Source organism: Vigna unguiculata, chromosome 3 (assembly GCF_037176805.1).
Source record: "Vigna unguiculata cultivar grain cowpea cultivar isolate G323 ecotype 2 chromosome 3, ASM3717680v1, whole genome shotgun sequence".
Classification (NCBI taxonomy): domain Eukaryota; kingdom Viridiplantae; phylum Streptophyta; class Magnoliopsida; order Fabales; family Fabaceae; genus Vigna; species Vigna unguiculata.
Genome location: NC_140794.1, coordinates 22392834 through 22413401, shown reverse-complemented (window position 1 = coordinate 22413401; position 20568 = coordinate 22392834). Strand labels below are relative to the sequence as shown.

Genomic DNA, 20568 nt, shown 5'->3' with positions numbered 1-20568 from the left:
CATAGTTTCACACGCATTTTTTTATGTTATTTGCATGGTTAGTAATAACTTCATTAATCATCTTCATTGCATTGTTAGTAAAGTTAGTACTGTATATTTCCTCCACCAAATTCAGATTTACACACTCACATTCACTCAAAATTCTGGTCTTTCCTTGGATTACTTTGGTTTTACACTATCTTGTATCATCGAGGAAATATTTTTGCATAATATTAGGCCACAATAAGGTTTATCAATGTCAAACAAATCGGTTTTGGAGTGTTCTACAACTATATTTCCTCCACCAAATTCAGATTTACACACTCACATTCACTCACCACCCGTGACTCCAAAGGTAGCCTACAAATGACACTAGGAGACAACCTATTGCAATGATGCTCACCATCGACCACACAAACACATGCCTTAAAACACCACTTCAACAACTCTCACTTCATTTTGGACTTCTCCTGCTTTCCTCCAAACACCTATAACGATGCCACCGACGACATTTAGAACAACCACGGTTAGATCTTTCACGCTCCCTCCCCTTTCCCCTTGTTCATTTCAGATTTCCAATTTTCATTCACAGTAAACAATTTTGCCCTTTTATGTTTTTTGCTCTTTTTATTTTTCACTTTTTTGCCCTTTTACATAACACCAGCTGATGTCATATCACAGTTGTCAACAGGATGTTACTTGCTACATGAGTGTCAAAATAATGTTTTCCTTCTCCTTCACGTTCTTATAATCATTCTTAACACGGGACATATATTCTAAAACTACAACTTCAAAATTTTGTCTTTCTTGCATGGTAGTGACAAGAATTGGATTTTTGTGTTGAGTTTTCTTTTCTTGACATTTCTTTGTTTCCCTCTAGACAATCCGTTATAGATGAAGTTAATTGATGATATGCCTTAAAAATGGATGATGAATAAAAATTTCATAAGATGTATTGAGATTTTTTTTCAATTCAAAGGTTATTTTACTGTTGAACTCCAGTTGTAATTTGTAGATGTGATTTTCTGTTAAAAATTAATGACTATTTTACTGTTGTTCATGAAAGAACCCACTATTTAACAAAAATAGGATAGTTTAAATTCAACAATTGAATCTTATTATTATACATTACTCACCTCATAAGAAATATTTTATTGTTAATATAGCTTATGTAATATCATCCACAACAGCAAAAAGTTACAAGAACATATGCTTACATTAAATACCGTGCAAACACCTTTCTTTGGTGCGCTAACAAATTACTTTGGCCCTCAAAGTCTTACTTATACCATTATGAAACCAAAGTAAATGTTGCTATGCTAGCTAATATTGTACTTAATAATCGGACATAGTTAAACAACAACAAAAAAGAGCAACTCCGAAGCATGTTTAAGTACCAAACCATGTTTCCTTCTAGAGTCATTCTTTTAAATAATTGTAATAGAAGAGTATGTACCAGCCACAAACCCATTTTTCAATTAAAGGTAAAAAATTGGGGCAGAGTGACAACATCTAGGTGTTCACATAAGCTAAAGAAGGTAAGTTGAATTCTATGAGCGGATAAAAAATTTCTATCATGGCTGAAGTTGGTGAGACTTACACAGCAACCTTTACTTCAGAAACAGATGCATTTGCATACAAAGGGTGGAGAACATGGCCTTCTTTAGGCTCAACATGCACCCATTTGCGACCAGTCAGCTTGTTCCGTTCAAACTTCACCAATCCCTCTTTCAATGCAAACAGAGTATGATCTTTCCCAAGTCCCACATAATTTCCTGGATGAAAACGAGTACCACGTTGTCGAACAATGATATTTCCAGGTATCACCCTCTGCATAATAAGAGAAGAGTTACATCATGAATGAAGAAGTCAATGAACCATGTTCAGAACATCCAGATTCAGTTCACACTTCCTCTACCTGCATGGCAATAATTAGAACTCAAAAGTGTAAAACAAATACCTCCCCACCAAATTTCTTCACTCCAAGGTTCTTGGGTTTTGAATCCCGTCCATTCTTTGTAGAACCAGCAGTCTTTTTGGAAGCCCAACGCCTGAACACCATACTCAAACCTTCTCCAGACACATCTACAATAATGGGTCAAAAAATCATTAGTCTAGCCTACTTTAGAAAGACATCATACAATAGCCAATATAGGATAATGAGGCTATACCACTGGTGCTTCTATACACAGGAACATTTGTCACAAGTTCCTTGACATTCAATCTTCTGCAAAATGATGCTGCAAAATTCATGGTGTTTTCTATGTGGCAGAGACACAACCTGGGATAAATTATAACATTGGAAATTTTCAAAATCTGTGAAACAGTTCAATTACGACTGGTGCGCTTGTAGTAACAAATACCAAACACCAGAATGAATCAGTTGAGGCAAGATCAGATCATCAGAAAAAAGTTGGCCATACAGTTCCACTGTCATGTGATCATTAAAACGTATTTACATTTAATAAGCAGACAAGAAACTATAATGAGTACAGGCTAATCTCATAAAAACAATGAAACTTATTATTTAAAGAAATCAATCATCTGCAGGCACAGGAATACCTCCATGTCATCCCCATCAGTTTCTCTACTTGAAGTACACTATACAATAATAAATAGCATAGTAATCTAGATTCTATTCATTAGCAACTAAAATATGTTAAATCAATGTTTCAGTTAAAATATGAACAGATTGTTGCTTTGATTAAATTATAACAAATTAAGTAGTTATTTAGTTACACAACTCAAGAAATCTAAATTCACAAAATAAAAATTAGCAGTGCTGATGTATATACTACAACTGATAAAATTGTTTACAAAACTAATATGCAGCATAAAAAGTAGAGAATGCCAGAGTGTGGCATGGGGTGACACCAGATAATCTTAAGTATGTTTTAGATCCAAATAAGAATTATGCCACAACTGTTTTTGAGACTCTCAATATAGTAATTGAAAATTTTTCCCTCAAGGCTATGCATGCTGCCTTTAAATACTTGCTTACACTGAAGGAGGCTTAACGACTCAATAAAAGGAATTGCCCTTTACATTGTGCCTTTCCATGCCTTTATCACCTATAATCTCAAAATTCTCCTGCTCACAATTTTCAGTCTCCAATATTTGTTTTGGTTTTCATGGATTTTCAACTTATTTCAAAATTTAAATGACAAGGATTTCTTTTAATTTGATAAAAGGATATGGTTCCATGGTCCTTCTAGGGCCTTTCTCTGTATATCCTTTTTTCTTTCAGTTACTCGGTCATTCCTTGAACAGGAAAAAGTCTTAACCATCAAACCTTGTGTGAGCTTGCTCAGATTCTATTCCATGGCTATTCTAACATTTCTCAGTTGAATTGGTGTTTTTAACAAATGCATCCAAAGGAATATTTTAGGTCTTCCTAATTGATGCTTTTAAATCACTTATATGACTCCTCAAACTTCAGCACAACATACAATAGGAATAAGATGCACCAGTAACAACAAATCACAACAAAAGAATGTAAAGGCTTTTATTATAATATGCACACATCCCAATTCTTCCATCTGGCTTCTTACCATTGGTCTTCCTAAAGAATCAATATAGCTTAAAGTAACCTTAAGGTTGTTGATGAAACCTTGAGAAAGACACTAATGTCCTTAATTAAATTAACTTCTAATTCTAAATTAATATTTCATTTCATTTCTCCAATAAATTCACGTAAGTGCTCTACACAGTGCTACTTTTTACAAAACTACTGCTATTTCATAGTGATCCTATCATCCCACAGCTTAAAACAAAGAGAACCCAAACATCTTAACAGAACAACTGGATAAAAAAAGCGAGATATGAATGAAAAGAGACAGACCACACCACATGAAGGATTTAGAATAACAATAAATAACAGTCATGAAAGCCTTAGGACAGGAATCCAACATCTTAAACATAGAACAAATACGTAAATTCAAAGATCGCAACTTAAAAGTGCTTGCAGCTACTTCAAATTTCTAACTCAACGGGGCATAAAAATTGAAAATGTAAAGGGAAATAAGTTTACGAAAACGATTTAATTTACAGTTTGTTTCTTCATCCACACCAGAGAGGGAAACACAAAGCTTCCTCCAATCAATCTTATCCTTGATTGTCTACTTCAAAAGCTAAAGCACTAGAAAATTTCAAATACAAAATTTAATTGCATCATCTCTTGGCCCCAAGTTTAGTTATATTTAATATCTAATGTTAATCCTATCACTCTAAACAACTTCCAAGATTTCTTGCCCATCTGATTGATTTCAATTCCAATTTCCCCGTGAGCAATCAAATACCAGTTTGTCAGGATAGCTTCATCATACATTGTCTTAACCTGCCCTAGCTTGCATCCAATTAACATACTAATTGGTGGAACTTACATGAAGCTGTCAGGATATGTTGGACCCCAAAATAATTTAGCTGAACTGACATCCCACATACGATATCTGAATGGGAAAACCTACCAATTCCATATGTATGACCAATCACGAATTATTCTAGGTCAAAAGAAAAAAAAAATATATATATATATATATATATAATTGACCAGTAATTCAAGCTTAAATAAAACGTTCTCATCAATAAAACTACATACACAACAACATCATTGGGCATTAAGGGTGCCTTTCTCTACTGCAGACTCTCCCATAAGGATCCTTCCAAACCCATTTTCCAATACACACATTGATTCATAGGAAACAATCACTCTTCATATGTTCGTATATTTACAGCTAGCTATTGGCACATAACAATCCCCAATTTTATATATGGAAGGTTGAATACGGTGATGCAACAGAAGAAACAATCGAAAGTTAACGGAAGTTTAACCTCTGAACGGACCGGAAAACAGTGATGCAGCGGCACAGTGACGGCGCAAGGGGCGAAGCAGTTGGTTGATCAGAGATGGAGGCATAGGATAGAATCAAACCTCTTTTAATTTCTCATGCGATTTTAGTCTATTTTTACTTTACTTTACTATTTTAACTTTTAAAATTCGTAATTTATTATTTTTAAACAATATTCTTTAATTGTGTATCTTTTTTAATATTTTAATTTTTATATTTTAAATCACCATTTAGATTTTACCATCTGTTCAAATGTTCATGTTCCAAATTTCGATAAAAAGATTACTATTTTACTGGTGGATTGTTAGGGAAAAATAAATATTTTAGTTTGAGTCTTACATTGCATCATCATCACTTACATATCTTGAATCATCTTCCAAGTGCATAAATCACATGAGTCCTTCTTCATCTTTTACTTTTTTCTATTCTTTTTAATTGTCTAATCATCTTTATCCTGTTCCAAATCCATTTTATGATTGTTACATGATCATCTTTGTCTTAAATGTAAATTTTCATACTTATTTAATCTTTTGATTTAAATTTGTGTCCAAGAGTAAGCATTTTGGAGTTCACATTCATATAGAAATCCTTAGAAAATTAAAATCAAACTGTAACTTTATTATCTTAAAAGCTATTTGCAAATTATAGTTTTAAAGTCTCAAAACAATCCAAATGGTCGGAATCACCCAAGAGGAATAGGCCAAGCTTTGGAGCATAAGAAGTTGGTACACACTTTACCAAAGCATAATGAAGCTGCTGGATACAGAGAATAATCAATGCCATTAATAATTTGTCTCAATTATTCTGTGAGTTCAACAGCTGTCAATCAATGCTGATGTGATGAATCATGTTGGTCTTAACTACACGAAATTTCGATCTCCATTAATTTCATTTCACCATAATTTAAAAAAAACAGCAAAAATCAATTTTAATCTTTGGTGAAAGAGGACCAGAAAGCGATTCGACAATGATTGTGTTTGCACAAACTCAATGATAAATAGAAGGCATATATCACATAATAGATCTATCTAATTCTGACGTAGTTGAAATGAACGCTAACCTCTCTCGACGCTATCGCTGCCGCCACGCTTGTACCACCTCGGGAACCGGTATGTGTGCTGCTGTCAAGCTCCAGCACCGAAGAATAAGAAATGTAAGGGTTTTGTGTTGAGGGACTCAGTGAGAAGATCTTGCGGAGATAAGAAAATATTTTGAACGAAGAGAAGGGGACTAACCACACTAGCCCTCTCCCATTCCATCTCATGCGAGGCTTTTGGAGTTGGGGGCCTTTCGTGGGTAAAAAAAATGGGACCGATCACGGCTGGCCCACGAACTGCGAGTAAAAATGACAGCCCAAGCACAGACAATTGGTAATAAAGAGTGTCTCCTGCGTTTTTCTCTCCCAAATCTTTCCATCTTTGAGGACATATATTTTATTTTCATATATTTTTTCCTGCCTTCTCAAGAAAAAAAAATTCATTTTCTCTTTTTTATTGTACAAGAGTAAGCATTTTAGAGTTCACATTCATATAGAAATCCTTAGAAAATTAAAATCAAACTGTAACTTTATCTTAAAAGCTATTTGCAAAATCTCGTAATTCACCAAGGGAAGTAGTAATGCATCCACTTCAATTACCTAGGCTGAGAAAAGAGAACCATATTCCTAGTTCAAAAAACTGTTCAAATTCTAGTTTTATATTGTCTCAAAATAATCCAAATGCTCGGAATCACCCAAGAGGTATGAATTTGAAAGACATAATAGTCTTTTATTGTCTAATTTATTCTCTCAAAGAGTTTATATTCCAACAAACTTTATATACCTCTGGATAACGACGCTTGTTGGCTTACATTTCAAAACATTGAACAAATTCTTTCCAACCATATTAACGCAAATAAATTGCTATCATCATTAGTTTGGTAACACTTATGAAAAATGAGTCTAAAGTAGACGTAAATTGATATATCTTCCATTTTCTTAAATTTTATCCATTGTCCTTTGTTTTCACAATCAAAAATACAATAGTTATTAAAACCTTTTTAATTAACGTACAAAATATTTTTTTTTATATTCTTTAATTTAGAGCATTTGTTAACTACCCTTCGCTGGAATCATAATATACAATTTTCTCGATATGTACCTGAAAGTAGTCATAATTTTTTAAAACCACAAATTGTTAGGGAAGAGATACCTTTTGAAGTGATTTCATGGACAAAAACAATAAGAGTCCAAATTATTATGTGTCCAACTAAATTGTATGGGCGTGTGAAAGATGTTTCTTTTCCACAACAATTTGGTCATTGCGGGCTTATTTTTAATATTTAATAATCATTTTAACATAACATTTTGATGCAGTGTGCAAAAATTGAACTACCTTCAAAGACTATAATCTTATCTACAACCGAAAGCAAATATCAATACTCAGTAAAGGTTTTTTAGAGTGAGTGACATCTCACTTCATTTAATTTTCCTAAATTTCAAGTTCTCTTGAACATTTAGCTATACTTGAGCTTTTTTCAACATTAGCAACTTGAATTATCAGCGAATGAAACAAGATACAGTATTTATTCAAGCCCTCTAAGTCATTAACAAAAAAGGTGTGAAATAAGCGGAAAGACAATTAAATTGTGTTGTAACTGCATTGTATCAGCAAATTCAGTAGAGATACAAGTCACTCCAAATTGATGTCACATGATAATAAGAGATGAGTACCACCAGTGTTAATCAATGTAACTACTTAAAATGATAAAGGATAAAATGAAAGTATGACTGTTATATCTATGAAACTTATTTTTAACATAATATTTACTCTTAATACAATGGTTCTTTCCTAGGTTGTATTGATTAAGCATTAGATGAAACATGAACAAAGCAAAGGGGCGTCTATTAAATTGATGCCGAGGAAACATGAACAAACCACTGAAGCCCTTCAAATATACAATGATCCTGAACAAATGCATTCATGTAATGTAAGAAAAATGACATCAAAGGACTGAAACGGGATTGGTTTGATTTGAATTAGAATCATGCTACATATTGCCATATGATCAAACATATTCCAACATAAATTAATCACCATTAAATTCAAACATAATACATTTATCTGCATTATCTTCTACTATACAAATCTCTTTCTTAGGTTTGACGCAAGCTGCATGTTTCAGTTCTATGAAATTGGGTTAATAGTAAGGCTTTTAAGCCCTTTCAACAGCATATGAAAAGGGAGAAACTATACATCGTTAAAGATGTTCTAGTATACAAAGATAGAATTTTTCCAATTATTCTCATAAATCAAACATAAAAAGAAAAAGAGAACATCAAAAAGTAAGAAAAGAAAACCACAATTTTTCAAAACTTGGAGGATTCCTCAAACTCGTTCAATCTCTCGTCCTTCTTCCTCCTCAATTCAGCCTCATAGTTTCTCAGCCTCTCGTTCATTCTCTCCTGCACACAGCACAAGTACACCCACATCAAACACACGAAAAAAGAAAAAAATCTTTAAAGAGAAAAGGGAAAAGGGTTTCAAAATATTCTATCAAGCCTCCATTAGTTAGCTTCAGAAAGCCATAAAATTGTAGAGGCAGAAGAAGCAACTGGGAAGAAAGAAGAGAGTGATGGTATGCTAACCTTGTAGTTAGATTCAACACGGTGCATAACGTAGAATCCGAGGATGCCTCCAAGGATTGTACCGGCCATGATTCGAATGTAGCCCCATTTCTGAGAAACAGGTCTCATTATCGTTTCTTCACTCTTGATTTCTGCAGAGAATGTGGTTTCAGTTTCAGCGTTTAATGGTACGGGCTTTCTGTTTTGGATATGTTACACTGGCCCAATTTTCAGAATAAACAAGTAATGGCAATAACTTCACCCCATCAATTTTCAAAAAAATGACCATTTTTGACCCTTGTAAATTTGATTTTTGAATTATTAATTTCGGAATTTCTCTAATAACATTTTTCGGAATGAAATTTTGAATCAAACAGTTGGGTTAGTCCCACTACTGCAATAAATTAACATTAACTTGGTACTAACCAAGTTGTCCCAAGTGCCACAATGACCAATTCATCAGTCCAAGACGTGACAATGGTAACTCCAACTGGATAATCGCAATATACAACAATTTAGCCACTTTGAAAGGCCTCATAAGATTTATATTGGTAAAGATGAAGGTCAAAAAGTTCAAGATTTTGGTTCTTCGTGTTTCAAAACCACAACAAATCCTAATTTCTCCCTTTACTTACACAATAAAAGGAATTGCCCCTTACATTGTGCCTTTCCATGCCTTTATCACCTTTAATCTCAAAATTTTCCTCCCCAGAATTTTCAGTGTCCAATATTTGTTTTGGCTTTCATGGAATTTCAACTTATATCAAAATTTAAATGACAAGGATTTCTTTTAATTTGATACCCGTTTGGGACTCCTTGACTCTATTAATTTTGCTTCATGACCAGATAAAAGGATATGTTTCATGATCCTTCTAGGGCCTTTCTCTGTATATCCTTTTTTCATCCAGTTACTCGGTCATTCCTTGAATAGGAAAAATTCTTAACCATCAAACCTTGTGTGAGCTTGCTCAAATTCTATTCCATGCTTATTCTAACATTTCTCAGTTGAATTGGTGTTTTTAACAAATGCATCCAAAGGAATATTTTAGGTCTTCTTAATTGATGCTTTTAAATCACTTATATGACTCCTCAAACTTCAGAACATACAATAGGAATAAGATACACCAGTAACAACAATCAAATCACAACAAAAGTATGTAATGGCTTTTATTATAGAATGCACACATCCGTCTGGCTTCTTACCATTCGTCTTCCTAAAGAATCAATATCCCATAAAGTGACCTTAAGGTTGTTGATGGAACCTTGAGTAAGACACTAATGTCCTTAAATACACTAACTTCTAATTCTAAATTAATATTTCATTTCATTTCTTATCTTATCTAAAAATCCTCCAATAAATTCACGTGAGTTCTCTGCACAGTGTTATTGTTTACAAAACTACAGCTATTACACAGTTATCCTATCATCCCACAGCTTAAAACAAAGAAAACCCAAACATCTTAACAGAAAAACTGGATAAAAAAAAGCGAGATATGAATGGAAAGAGACAGAGCACATCACATGAAGAATTTAGAATAACCATAAATAAGAGTCATGAAAGCCTTAAGACAGGAATCCAACACCTAAAGCATAGAACAAATACATAAGCTCAAAGATCGCAACTTAAAAGTGCTTGCAGCTACTTCAAATTTCTCACTCAACGGAGCATAAAAAATGAAAATGTAAAGGGAAATAAGTTTATGAAAACTATTTAATTTGCAGTTAGTTTCTTCATCCACACCAGAGAGGAAAAAGAATAGCTTCCTCCAATCAATCTTATCCTTGACTGTCTACTTCAAAAGCTAAAGCACTAGAAAATTTCAAATACAAAATTTAATTGCATCATCTCTTGGCCCCAAGTTTACTCATATTTAATATCTAATGTTAATCCTATCACTCTAAACAACTTCCAAGATTTCTTGCCAATCTGATTGATTTCAATTCCAATTTCCACCAGTTTGTCAGGATATCTTCAGCATACATTGTCTTAAACTGCCATAGCTTGCATCCAATTAACATACTAATTTGGTGGAACTTACATGAAGCTGTCAGGATATGTTTGACCCCAATAATAATTTAGCTGAACTCACATCCCACACACGATATCTGAATGGGAAAACCTAGCAATTCCATATGTATGACCAATCACGAATTATTCCACAAAATATATATATATATATATATATATATATATATATATATATATATATATATCAAGTGTACCAGTAATTCAAGCTTAAATAAAACGTTCTCATCAATAAAACTACATAGAAATATCACAACAACATCAAATCGAAAAAATAAAAGAGTAAGATATGTCTTTCTCTCAGTCCCACACCCTCATTGGGCATTAACGGTGCCTTTCTCTACTGCAAACTCTCCCATAAGGATCCTTCCAAACCCTTTTTCCAATACACATTGATTTATAGGAAACAATCACTCTTCTTCATATGTTCGTATATTTACAGCTATTGGCACATAACAATCCCCAAATTCATATATGGAAGGTTGAATACGGTTGATGCAACAGAAGAAAAAAAGAAAGTTAACGGAAGTTTAACCTCTGAACGGACCGGAAAACAGTGACACGGACCGGAAAATAGTGATGGCGCAAGCGACGAAGCAGTTGGTTGATGAGAGAGGGAGGCATAGGGTAGAATTAAACCTCTTTTAATTTCTCATGCGATTTTAGTCTCTTTATTTTTACTTTACTTTACTATTTTAACTTTTAAAATTCGTAATTTTATTGTATTTAAAACAATATTCTTTAATTGTGTATCTTTTGTAATATTTGAATTTTAATATTTTAAATCATTAAAATATTTCTATGTAATTTTTTATTATACATAGCAGGTGATCTTCCCCTTTGGAATAACAAAAAGTTAGCTTCCATTTATTAGAAGAATTTAAGCCACTACTTAAATTTGTAATTTGGCCAAAATATTCATGTTCCAAATTTTGGTAAGGACAGTACTATTACACTAGTGGATTGTTAGAAAAAAAATAAATATTTTAGTTTGAGTCTTATCTTGTATTATCATCATTTATATATCTTGAAACCTGTTCCAAGTGACGTTACTTCATAAATCACATGAGTCCTTCATCTTTTACGATTTTTTTCTATTCTTTTTAATTATCTAATTATCTTTATCTTGTTCTAAATCCATTTTATGATTGTTTACATGATCATCTTTGTCTTAAATGTAAATTTTCATACTTATATAATCTTTTGATTTAAATTTGCGTCCAAGAGTAAGCATTTTGGAGTTCACATTCATATAGAAATCCTTAGAAAATTAAAATCAAACTGTAACTTTATTATCTTAAAAGCTATTTGCAAATTATAGTTTTATAGTCTCAAAACAATCCAAATGGTCGGAATCACCCAAGAGGAATAGGCCAAGCTTTGGAGCATAAGAAGTTGGTACACACTTTACCAAAGCATAATGAAGCTGCTGGATACAGAGAATAATCAATGCCATTAATAATTTGTCTCAATTATTCTGTGAGTTCAACAGTTGTCAATCAATGCTGATGTGATGAATCATGTTGGTCTTAACTACACGAAATTTCGATCTCCATTAATTTCATTTCACCATAATTTAAAAAAAACAGCAAAAATCAATTTTAATCTTTGGTGAAAGAGGACCAGAAAGCGATTCGACAATGATTGTGTTTGCACAAACTCAATGATAAATAGAAGGCATATATCACATAATAGATCTATCTAATTCTGACGTAGTTGAAATGAACGCTAACCTCTCTCGACGCTATCGCTGCCGCCACGCTTGTACCACCTCGGGAACCGGTATGTGTGCTGCTGTCAAGCTCCAGCACCGAAGAATAAGAAATGTAAGGGTTTCGTGTTGAGGGACTCAGTGAGAAGATCTTGCGGAGATAAGAAAATATTTTGAACGAAGAGAAGGGGACTAACCACACTAGCCCTCTCCCATTCCATCTCATGCGAGGCTTTTGGAGTTGGGGGCCTTTCGTGGGTAAAAAAAATGGGACCGATCACGACTGGCCCACGAACTGCGAGTAAAAATGACAGCCCAAGCACAGACAATTGGTAATAAAGAGTGTCTCCTGCGTTTTTCTCTCCCAAATCTTTCCATCTTTGAGGACATATATTTTATTTTCATATATTTTTTCCTGCCTTCTCAAGAAAAAAAAAATTCATTTTCTCTTTTTTATTGTACAATAAAAGAAATAAAAAATTGATTTCTAAATTATACAATGGAAGTCATTTTTTTTCTAAAATATAACTTTTGGAGAAGTTAAAAGTAATATTTGGACTATACAATTTAACCACTTAAAAAGTATACTCAGATCGATTGCTTGAATAAATTATAAAACTCCACCCAGTTAGATGTCGAGCAGTTCAAATGCGTTTTTTTTTTCGTCATTGTATAAGTTTCTCATTCAAACATTTTGAACACAGAACAAACCTATGATTAAAAGAAAAATAAATGAAATAAAAACATGGCATTTTCTTACATCAAGCACGAGATTTAATGTCGTGAAATTATCATGTGAAGGAAAAGAACAGATACTCATTTTTGCAACCGCAAAAAAGATGATTTGAAAAATAACTTAGTTCGGCAAAACTCTAAAAGGAAAATTAATGCGAGTACCAACCACTAAGTAACAATGCACAACAACATCAACTGCATTAATGATAATAATAGACCTGGCTAATACAAGTTCGAAAAACAAAATCATAGCTCCATGAGCAAAGTGGCATCGATCTCCAAAAGTGCAAGACCCTTTTGCAAAATTCTCACACAGGTGGAGCAGGGGCACCAGGAACACCGACATTGAAACAGTCAAAAGTAAATCTTTTATCATATTACTTGCCTCCTTTATCTGTTCGAAAGTTCCCTCAAGTTCAATGTTTCTAAGGTTTGGCGACAGATCTGCTTTGAGTTCACACCACCCTTCCCAATCATAGCTCCTGCCAGAGAAACTTCTACACTGATCTTGGCCGTAGAAATGGCGCCAAAGCTACCAGCCAAGGCAGGAGGCTCAATTCGACCAGCTGATGGAGGTCCCAAAGGTCGATGATCATCAAATGAGGGAGCAAAAGGTTTACCAATTTCCCATTCACCATGAGCAAAATGTCACTTGTCACCAAATTTGCATCCTTCACCTTAGAGAAAAAACAATAATTTAATCAATAATTATATTATAAAAAATAAAATTAAAATTATGAAATGTGAAAAATCAAAATTTCTTTACATAATATAATATAATATAATATAATATAATATAATATAATATAATATAATATAATATAATATAATATAATATAATATATATAATATAATATAATATAATATATATATATATATATATATGATAGCGTTTGTGTTTATGAATTTTTTAAATGTACATAATATTATAAAGTCAAAAAATAAATGAGAAATAAAGTAAAATGAATGAAGAAAACATGAGAAAATAATTATCAATAAATAGGAAAAAAAAAGAAGAGAATATAGACATTTTTATGAGAAACACGGTTAATTTTTAAAATTTTAATAAATAATTATATTATAAAGAATAAAATTAGAATTATGAAATATAGACATAAACGAGAGAATCCTCTCATTTTTATAATATATATATATATATATATATATATATATATATATATATATAAACTAACATTTTAATATCTATACTCATAATTATTTAGTTTTCATAATGTGTATGTTCTTATTAGATTTGGCCAAGAAGTTTTCAAGGTAGGTCGACTTCACTATTGACGTGTGGTCGAGTTCTGAATCATCCTCGAGCTTAAAATTTAATAACTATTACAAGTAGACCCAGTTATTAATGAACGAGTTTATGTGTTGTTGTTAGCATATGATTGTGTTTTACTCGGTTTTTCAACTCTATAGGCACTAGATCAACCAATTCTTGGCACATTGTTGGCCTTTCTTAGCATTAGATCGATCCAATATTTTGTTGGGCAGTCCTTTAAAAGCATTTAATTTCTTTGTCCTCGTTAATGAGGGGTTTTTATAGTTGTGATTACTTTCTTATGATATTTGATAGACGTTTTTTCACTTACCTTTTTTGACAAGTGGCATGTTCTGATTGGAGGTTTCTTAATTTTGAGAAGACATAACTCTTAGGCTTCTCTTGCCGCCATTCGCGAAGCATCTTTTATTTTCCCAAATGTTCGAACTAATTTTCATTGCCAATTCCTGCTTTGATTCATTCCATAGCTCAAATCATTCATGTCTTGCACATTCATGGAACCTGTTTCACAACACCTCAACACTATTTTTCAGTTCTTTGGTTTTCACTAGGATTTCGTGATTTAGTTAATTTTGTTGAGTTCTAAATACATTTTATGGTTGCTCTAATAGATTGAAGCACATTTGATGACTTAGGTCCAATCATAGGTGAAATCAAAGTCCTAGTCACTTTAATCATGCTTAAAAGAATACAAGACATGGAGCTTCAAAAGCACCATGGACTTAATGAGCTTCAAATGCTTTTATCATGGCCAAGGAGGATATCAAGATTTGATGAGCTTTCTAATAGTCTATTAGTCTAGTTTAAATTGGGCTATGTATTAGGCCAAGCTTTCAATAAATTGTAAAAACTATAAAACGTAGCTTGGATCATGAATAGGGATGTCAACGGGACGGGTAGGGTACGGTAGTAGTTCCCACATACCCTACCCACTGGATAAATATTTGTCTCGTACTCGTACCCATATCCGTCGGGTATCCGTTATATGGGTACCCGCATAATTTTTTAATATCCACGGATATCCACGGGTATCCGCGGGTATTTAAAAATATAAAAATAAATATTTAACAACATATTTTAATATAAATTCAACTAAAATACAATACATAATATTCAAAAATTTTAAACAAAGTCCAAATAACTCATTTAAATAGTGTTGAATGACAGTTTACAAATAAATGATTTTTTTAAATCTAATAGATAAAAAAAATAACTCATTCAAAATCAATATGTTAAAGTTTTCATCATGTTTTTTTTTATTTTTTTTTAATTTAAATTAAAGTATAGCGAGTACGGGTATTCACGAGTACGGATACTATGATACCTGTATTTGTCCCGTTAACATGCGAGTATTAAAAATATCGGTACCTATTACCCGCAAGTATTCATTTACAATATCCATTTCCTACCTGTTGCAGGTTTTATCCGTGGATACCCACGGGTATGGATTTTTTTGACGTTGCTAATCATGAATCACCTAACCATTGAAATTGGATCCATCCAAGCGCAATTTCAATAGGCTAGGCTGAGAGCTAGCTAGCATTTTCCTTGCTTTGCACATTTAGCACATGGAGCAAATGAGGGAGGCGTGACATGCCACTTGGCAAGTGATCCGAAATTGGTGGATCTAGGAGTTACAAAAGGTTTCAAATATCCTAAAAAGGTCCTATTGGTCTTCCATCTTTAAGGGAATTGAGCATCAAATTGATTTTGTGCCTGAGGCTAGTTTACAAATAGACTAGCCTATAGGACAAATCTCCAAGAAACAAAGGAGATAGAGACTCAAGTAAAAGACTTATTAGATTAGGGTTGGATTCAAAAGAGTCTTAGCCCTTATGTTCTTCCTATTTTATTAGTACTTAAGAAAGATGGCAAGTGGAGAATGTGTCGTGACTGTAGAGCCATCAATAATATTACAATAAAGTGTAGGCACCCAATTCCTAGACTAAATGATATATTGGATGAATTGCATGGTTCCATTATATTTTCCAAGATTCATCTCAAAAGTGGTTATCACCTAACTAAAGAGGTTGATTAATGGAAAACTGCTTTCAAGACCAAGTTTGAATTGTATGAATGGTTAGTGATGCCTTTTGGCCTTACTAATGAACCAAACACTTTCATATGACTCATGAATCACATCTTAAGGGATTATATAAGTAAATTTGTTGTTGTTTATTTTGATGATATTTTAGTGTATAGTAAGAGTCTGCATGATCATTTAGGTCAGTCCTCTCCCTTCATAGGGTTAATCATTTGTTTGGTAACATAGATAAGTGTACTTTTTGTTTGATAATGTTGTCTTTTTAGGTTTTGTGGTGGTCAATAAAAGCGGGGTTCGTGTGGACCCCAAGAAAATAAAGGTTATCCAAGAATGGCCTACCATTAAAGATGTTGGAGAAATTACGAGCTTCCATGGTTTGGCAAGCTTTTTATAAAAGGTTTATTCCTAATTTCTCTAGTCTTGCTTCACCACTTAATGAGTTAGTGAAGAAAGATGTCACATTCATATGTGGGGCAGGGGGCCTGGAACAACAAAAATCTTTTGAGGAAATAAAAGAAAGGTTAACAAAGACACCCATTCTGTCTTTGCCAAACTTTGCAAAAAAAAAAAAAAAACCTTTAAACTAGAATGTGATTCCTCGGGAGTTGGCATATGTTCAGTATTATTGCAAGAAGGCCATCCAATTGCATATTTCAGAGAAAAACAACATGGTGTTTCTCTCAATTATCCCACATATGACAAAGAAATGTATGCACTTATGAGAATTCTTCAAATTTGGAAGCATTACCTTGTTGCCAAGGAGTTTGTCATTCATAGTTACCATAAGTCACTTACATATTTGATGAGTCAACATAAGCTCAACAAAAGGCATGCTAAATGGATGGAGTATCTCGAGCAATTTCCCTATGTAATCAAACACAAGAAGGGCAAAACTAGGCATGACAAAAATACCCGCGCCCGTAGATATCTGTAGATAAAATCCGCGATGGGTTGTTAGTACCCGCGGGTATTTATTACCCGCAGGTAACGGGTAGCGGGTATTTTAATACCCGCTTATAAACGGGTCGGGTACGAGTACCCGTTACCCGTAAAACATTAAAATTTAAATTTAATTTATATTTTATTAAGTTCCTATTTGGTGACATATATGCTTTGGGTTCACACCACCCTTCCCAATCATAGCTCCTGCCAGAGAAGCTTCCACACTGATCTTGGCCATAGAAATGGCGCCAAAGTTACTAGCCAAGGGAGGGGGCTCAATTCGACCAGCCATTCGACCAACTGATGGAGGTCCCAAAGGTCGATGATCATCAAATGAAGGAGCAATAGGTTTACCAAGTTCCCATTCACCATGAGCAAAATGTCACTTGTCACCAAATTAGAGAAAAAAATTAATTTAACAAATAATTATATTATAAAGGATAAAATTAAAATAATTATATTATAAAGGTTAAATTAAAATTATGAAATATGAAAAAAAAAGAAATTTTTTTATATAATATATATATATATATATATATATATATATATATATATATAATATAATATATGATAGTTTTTATGTTTACGAATTTTTTAAATGTAAATGATATTATAAGGCCAAAACATGAGAAAATAACTATCGATAAATAGGGGAAAAAAAAGAAGAGAATATAGACAATTTTATGAGAAACATGTAAAAATAACCATTAATTTTTAAAAATTTAACAAATAATTATATTATAAAGGGTAAAATTAGAATTATGAAATATACACAAAAGAAGGAATCCTCTTATCTTTATAATATATACATATATATATATATATATATATATATATATATATATATATAAAGTAACCTTTTAATATCTATACTCGTAATTATTTAATTTTCATAATGTGTCTGTTCTTATTAGATTTGGCCAAGAAGTTTTCAAGGTAGGTCGACTTCACTCTTGACGTATGGTCGAGTTCTGAATCATCATGAAGAGGTAATTCACATATAAAAACTCTTTGACGGTTAGTAAAACTATTTCTTATGAGCACTTGTGAGTAAAATTAATTATGAAATGATTATTATTTGTGTGGTAACATATATTTATAGTGTTTTTAGGCTTATGGATATCAATTGTATATATAAATATTATGAATGGTTTATATTTTTATCATATATCACATAATATCGTATGTCTCATAAATATTATATTTCCCTTATTTCTAGTAGTTAATATATTATATGGATCTCATATTCAAACCTTTTCCTCTTTGATTCCTTTTAGGCCTTATAAGAATATAATTTTATTGTAAATATAGGTCATGTAGGTACATAAGTCCCTCGAGCTTAAAATTTAATAACTATTACAAGTAGACCCAGTTATTAATGAATGAGTTTATGTGTTGTTGTTAGCATATGATTGAGTTTTACTCGGTTTTTCAACTCTCTAGGCACTAGATCGACCGATTCTTGGCACATTGTTGGCCTTTCTTGGCATTAGATCGGTCCAATATTTTGTTGGGCAATCCTTTAAAAGCATTTAATGTCTTTGTCCTCGTTAATGAGGGATTTTTATAGTTGTGATTGCTTTCCTTGGGATTTTTATAGACGTTTTTTCACTTACCTTTTTTCACTTTCCATTTTTTTTGTTCCAGCACTTGTTCTTTGATTCCTTGTTGTTTTTTATCATTTTAATCGGTGCATCTTTTAATTTTCAGTTCATCATCTTGTGTTTTGTCTTATGTCATGTTTAAGCATTTTGTTTCATCTTCATTTTCGTTCTTATTGTTAAATTATGCCCTTGCTTGATGAGAACCAAGTCCTACATCACACATTTAAGCTATGAACTTCAAGTGATGCTTGTGGATGTGTAAGGCAAAGGTCTCACTATTTTTCTTCCATTTCACCGATTGGATTATGCTTTAGAGTGTTCTAGATGTTCATCTTGATTTATGCTTGATTTTAGATCATAATCAAGCTCCAAATCGAATTGATTTGTCCATTGAACATCTTCCACTTTCAATATGCTTTTGCTTCAGTTTTCAATTTTTTTTCACTACACACCTTCTGTTTGAGAAGTGTCACGAGTGACTCAATGCACCAAATTTTAATACGATTGTTGCTTCGAAAAGAGAAGTCATAGACGAAAATTCTCCAACAAGAATCATTCAATTATGTTGAGAATTCAATTATATACAAATGCTTGAAGTAGAAGCAACTTTGTGTGTTTTCCAGTGCAAATTTGTTGTTGTTTCCACTTGTGTCCGAACGCACACTTTTCTTGTTTGATTTAATTGGAACGATTCATAGCACCAAATCACCTTCTGATTTTTGCCTAATTTTCTCAACATCTGGACGAAAAATTAGCAAAAAGAATCATTCAAATATGTCCAGTACAAAAAATATGATAAATCTTCAACGTTAAGGCATCTATCAACGTTTTTTGGTGCTGTGCTTTTGGGAAAATAATTGTTTTGTGCATTTTTTGTGTATTTTGCTTCAGAATTTCAGTGCTCTTTCTCTATACATTTGCTTGTTTATGTGTGTATTCCATATTTTCATCATTTGCTTTCAATTGGAGTGGATTAGTTCCCTTGAATTAACACTAATGCAATGAATACCATAAGCATTTTATGAGCTTTACCGTTTCTATTTTCAGTTTTTAATCCATTCTAGTTCCATTCTAGGATTCCTTTTTATGTGCTTTCCTTTCTTTCAAGCCTTAATTTCTTGATTTTCCTTTTTGGCTATTCAATTCAATCTTGTTTCATGAATTCCACTTTGGTTTAGCATTTCTAATTGGCTTTTCTTGCTTTATTTGTTGTTTCCTTCTAATTACAATGCTCTCGATTTTTGTGGTTTGATTTGGTGATGCAATGCTTTCTTCTTATTGATAGATAGTGGTAGCATCATAGGTGGTGGATGTGATTCAATCCTTTAGCCTAATGCTTTCAATTGGTAATTACCTTTCCTCCCACACCTAGTCTGATTTTAGCTACAAATTTTTTGAGAGTGTTGAGTGCTAACCATTTGAATTCGGGAAAGTTTTCTTTGTTTTTATTTGCTTTTTGTGCAGTTTCTTGTTGTTGTTTGGCTATTTGGTGCTGCAATTTTAACGACCACAAAGTGTCCAAGGGTGTTCAATTTGGTGTGTGCACATAAGCCATCAATTAAGGCTTTCTTTACTAGTGGTTAAACGAGCTCATTGAACCATCTTTTTGAAGACTTTTGTTTAGCCATTGTGGCTTGTAATTGTTGCATCTTCATAGTTTACTTCTTTCTCTATAATTTGGTCACTTCTTTTGGTACATTTGGAGCTTCCTTAGTGCCGAATTTTTTACCCAAAGTTCACTAATATCATAGTGCTCTCGGGTTGCTCCTAATAGTACCAAATTTT

At 32.7% G+C, this 20568-nt stretch overlaps 2 protein-coding genes and 1 pseudogene across 2 annotated transcripts; all 3 read right to left on the bottom strand.

Moving 5' to 3' along the window:
• Positions 1-1575: 1575 nt before the first annotated feature.
• Positions 1576-2261, bottom strand: LOC114171774 (uncharacterized). Its single transcript, XM_028056635.2, has 3 exons — positions 2151-2261; positions 1940-2064; positions 1576-1809 (listed from the first exon to the last, which is right to left on the bottom strand). Exons 1-3 carry the CDS (start codon positions 2230-2232, stop codon positions 1576-1578), a joined length of 441 nt encoding a protein of 146 aa, XP_027912436.1. The 5' UTR covers positions 2233-2261.
• Positions 2262-7878: 5617 nt separating this feature from the next.
• Positions 7879-9290, bottom strand: LOC114171915 (uncharacterized). Its single transcript, XM_028056691.2, has 2 exons — positions 8452-9290; positions 7879-8268 (listed from the first exon to the last, which is right to left on the bottom strand). The coding sequence occupies exons 1-2, from the start codon at positions 8557-8559 to the stop codon at positions 8173-8175; spliced, it is 204 nt and encodes a 67-aa protein (XP_027912492.1). The 5' UTR covers positions 8560-9290; the 3' UTR covers positions 7879-8172.
• Positions 9291-13023: 3733 nt separating this feature from the next.
• Positions 13024-17576, bottom strand: LOC146887600 (zinc finger CCCH domain-containing protein 31 pseudogene; annotated as a pseudogene).
• Positions 17577-20568: the final 2992 nt, after the last annotated feature.

What these genes read in the sequence shown, in the direction of transcription:
- LOC114171915 (XM_028056691.2), bottom strand. Translation starts at nt 8,559, where the DNA reads ATGAGACCTGTTTCTCAGAAATGGGGCTACATTCGAATCATGGCCGGT. An exon ending in GTGTTGAATCTAACTACAAG is followed by an intron (nt 8,269 to 8,451) that starts GTTAGCATACCA and finishes TGCTGTGTGCAG; the next exon opens with GAGAGAATGAACGAGAGGCT.
- LOC114171774 (XM_028056635.2), bottom strand. Translation starts at nt 2,232, where the DNA reads ATGAATTTTGCAGCATCATTTTGCAGAAGATTGAATGTCAAGGAACTT. An exon ending in TGTGTATAGAAGCACCAGTG is followed by an intron (nt 2,065 to 2,150) that starts GTATAGCCTCAT and finishes CCATTATTGTAG; the next exon opens with ATGTGTCTGGAGAAGGTTTG. An exon ending in TGAAGAAATTTGGTGGGGAG is followed by an intron (nt 1,810 to 1,939) that starts GTATTTGTTTTA and finishes CTTATTATGCAG; the next exon opens with AGGGTGATACCTGGAAATAT.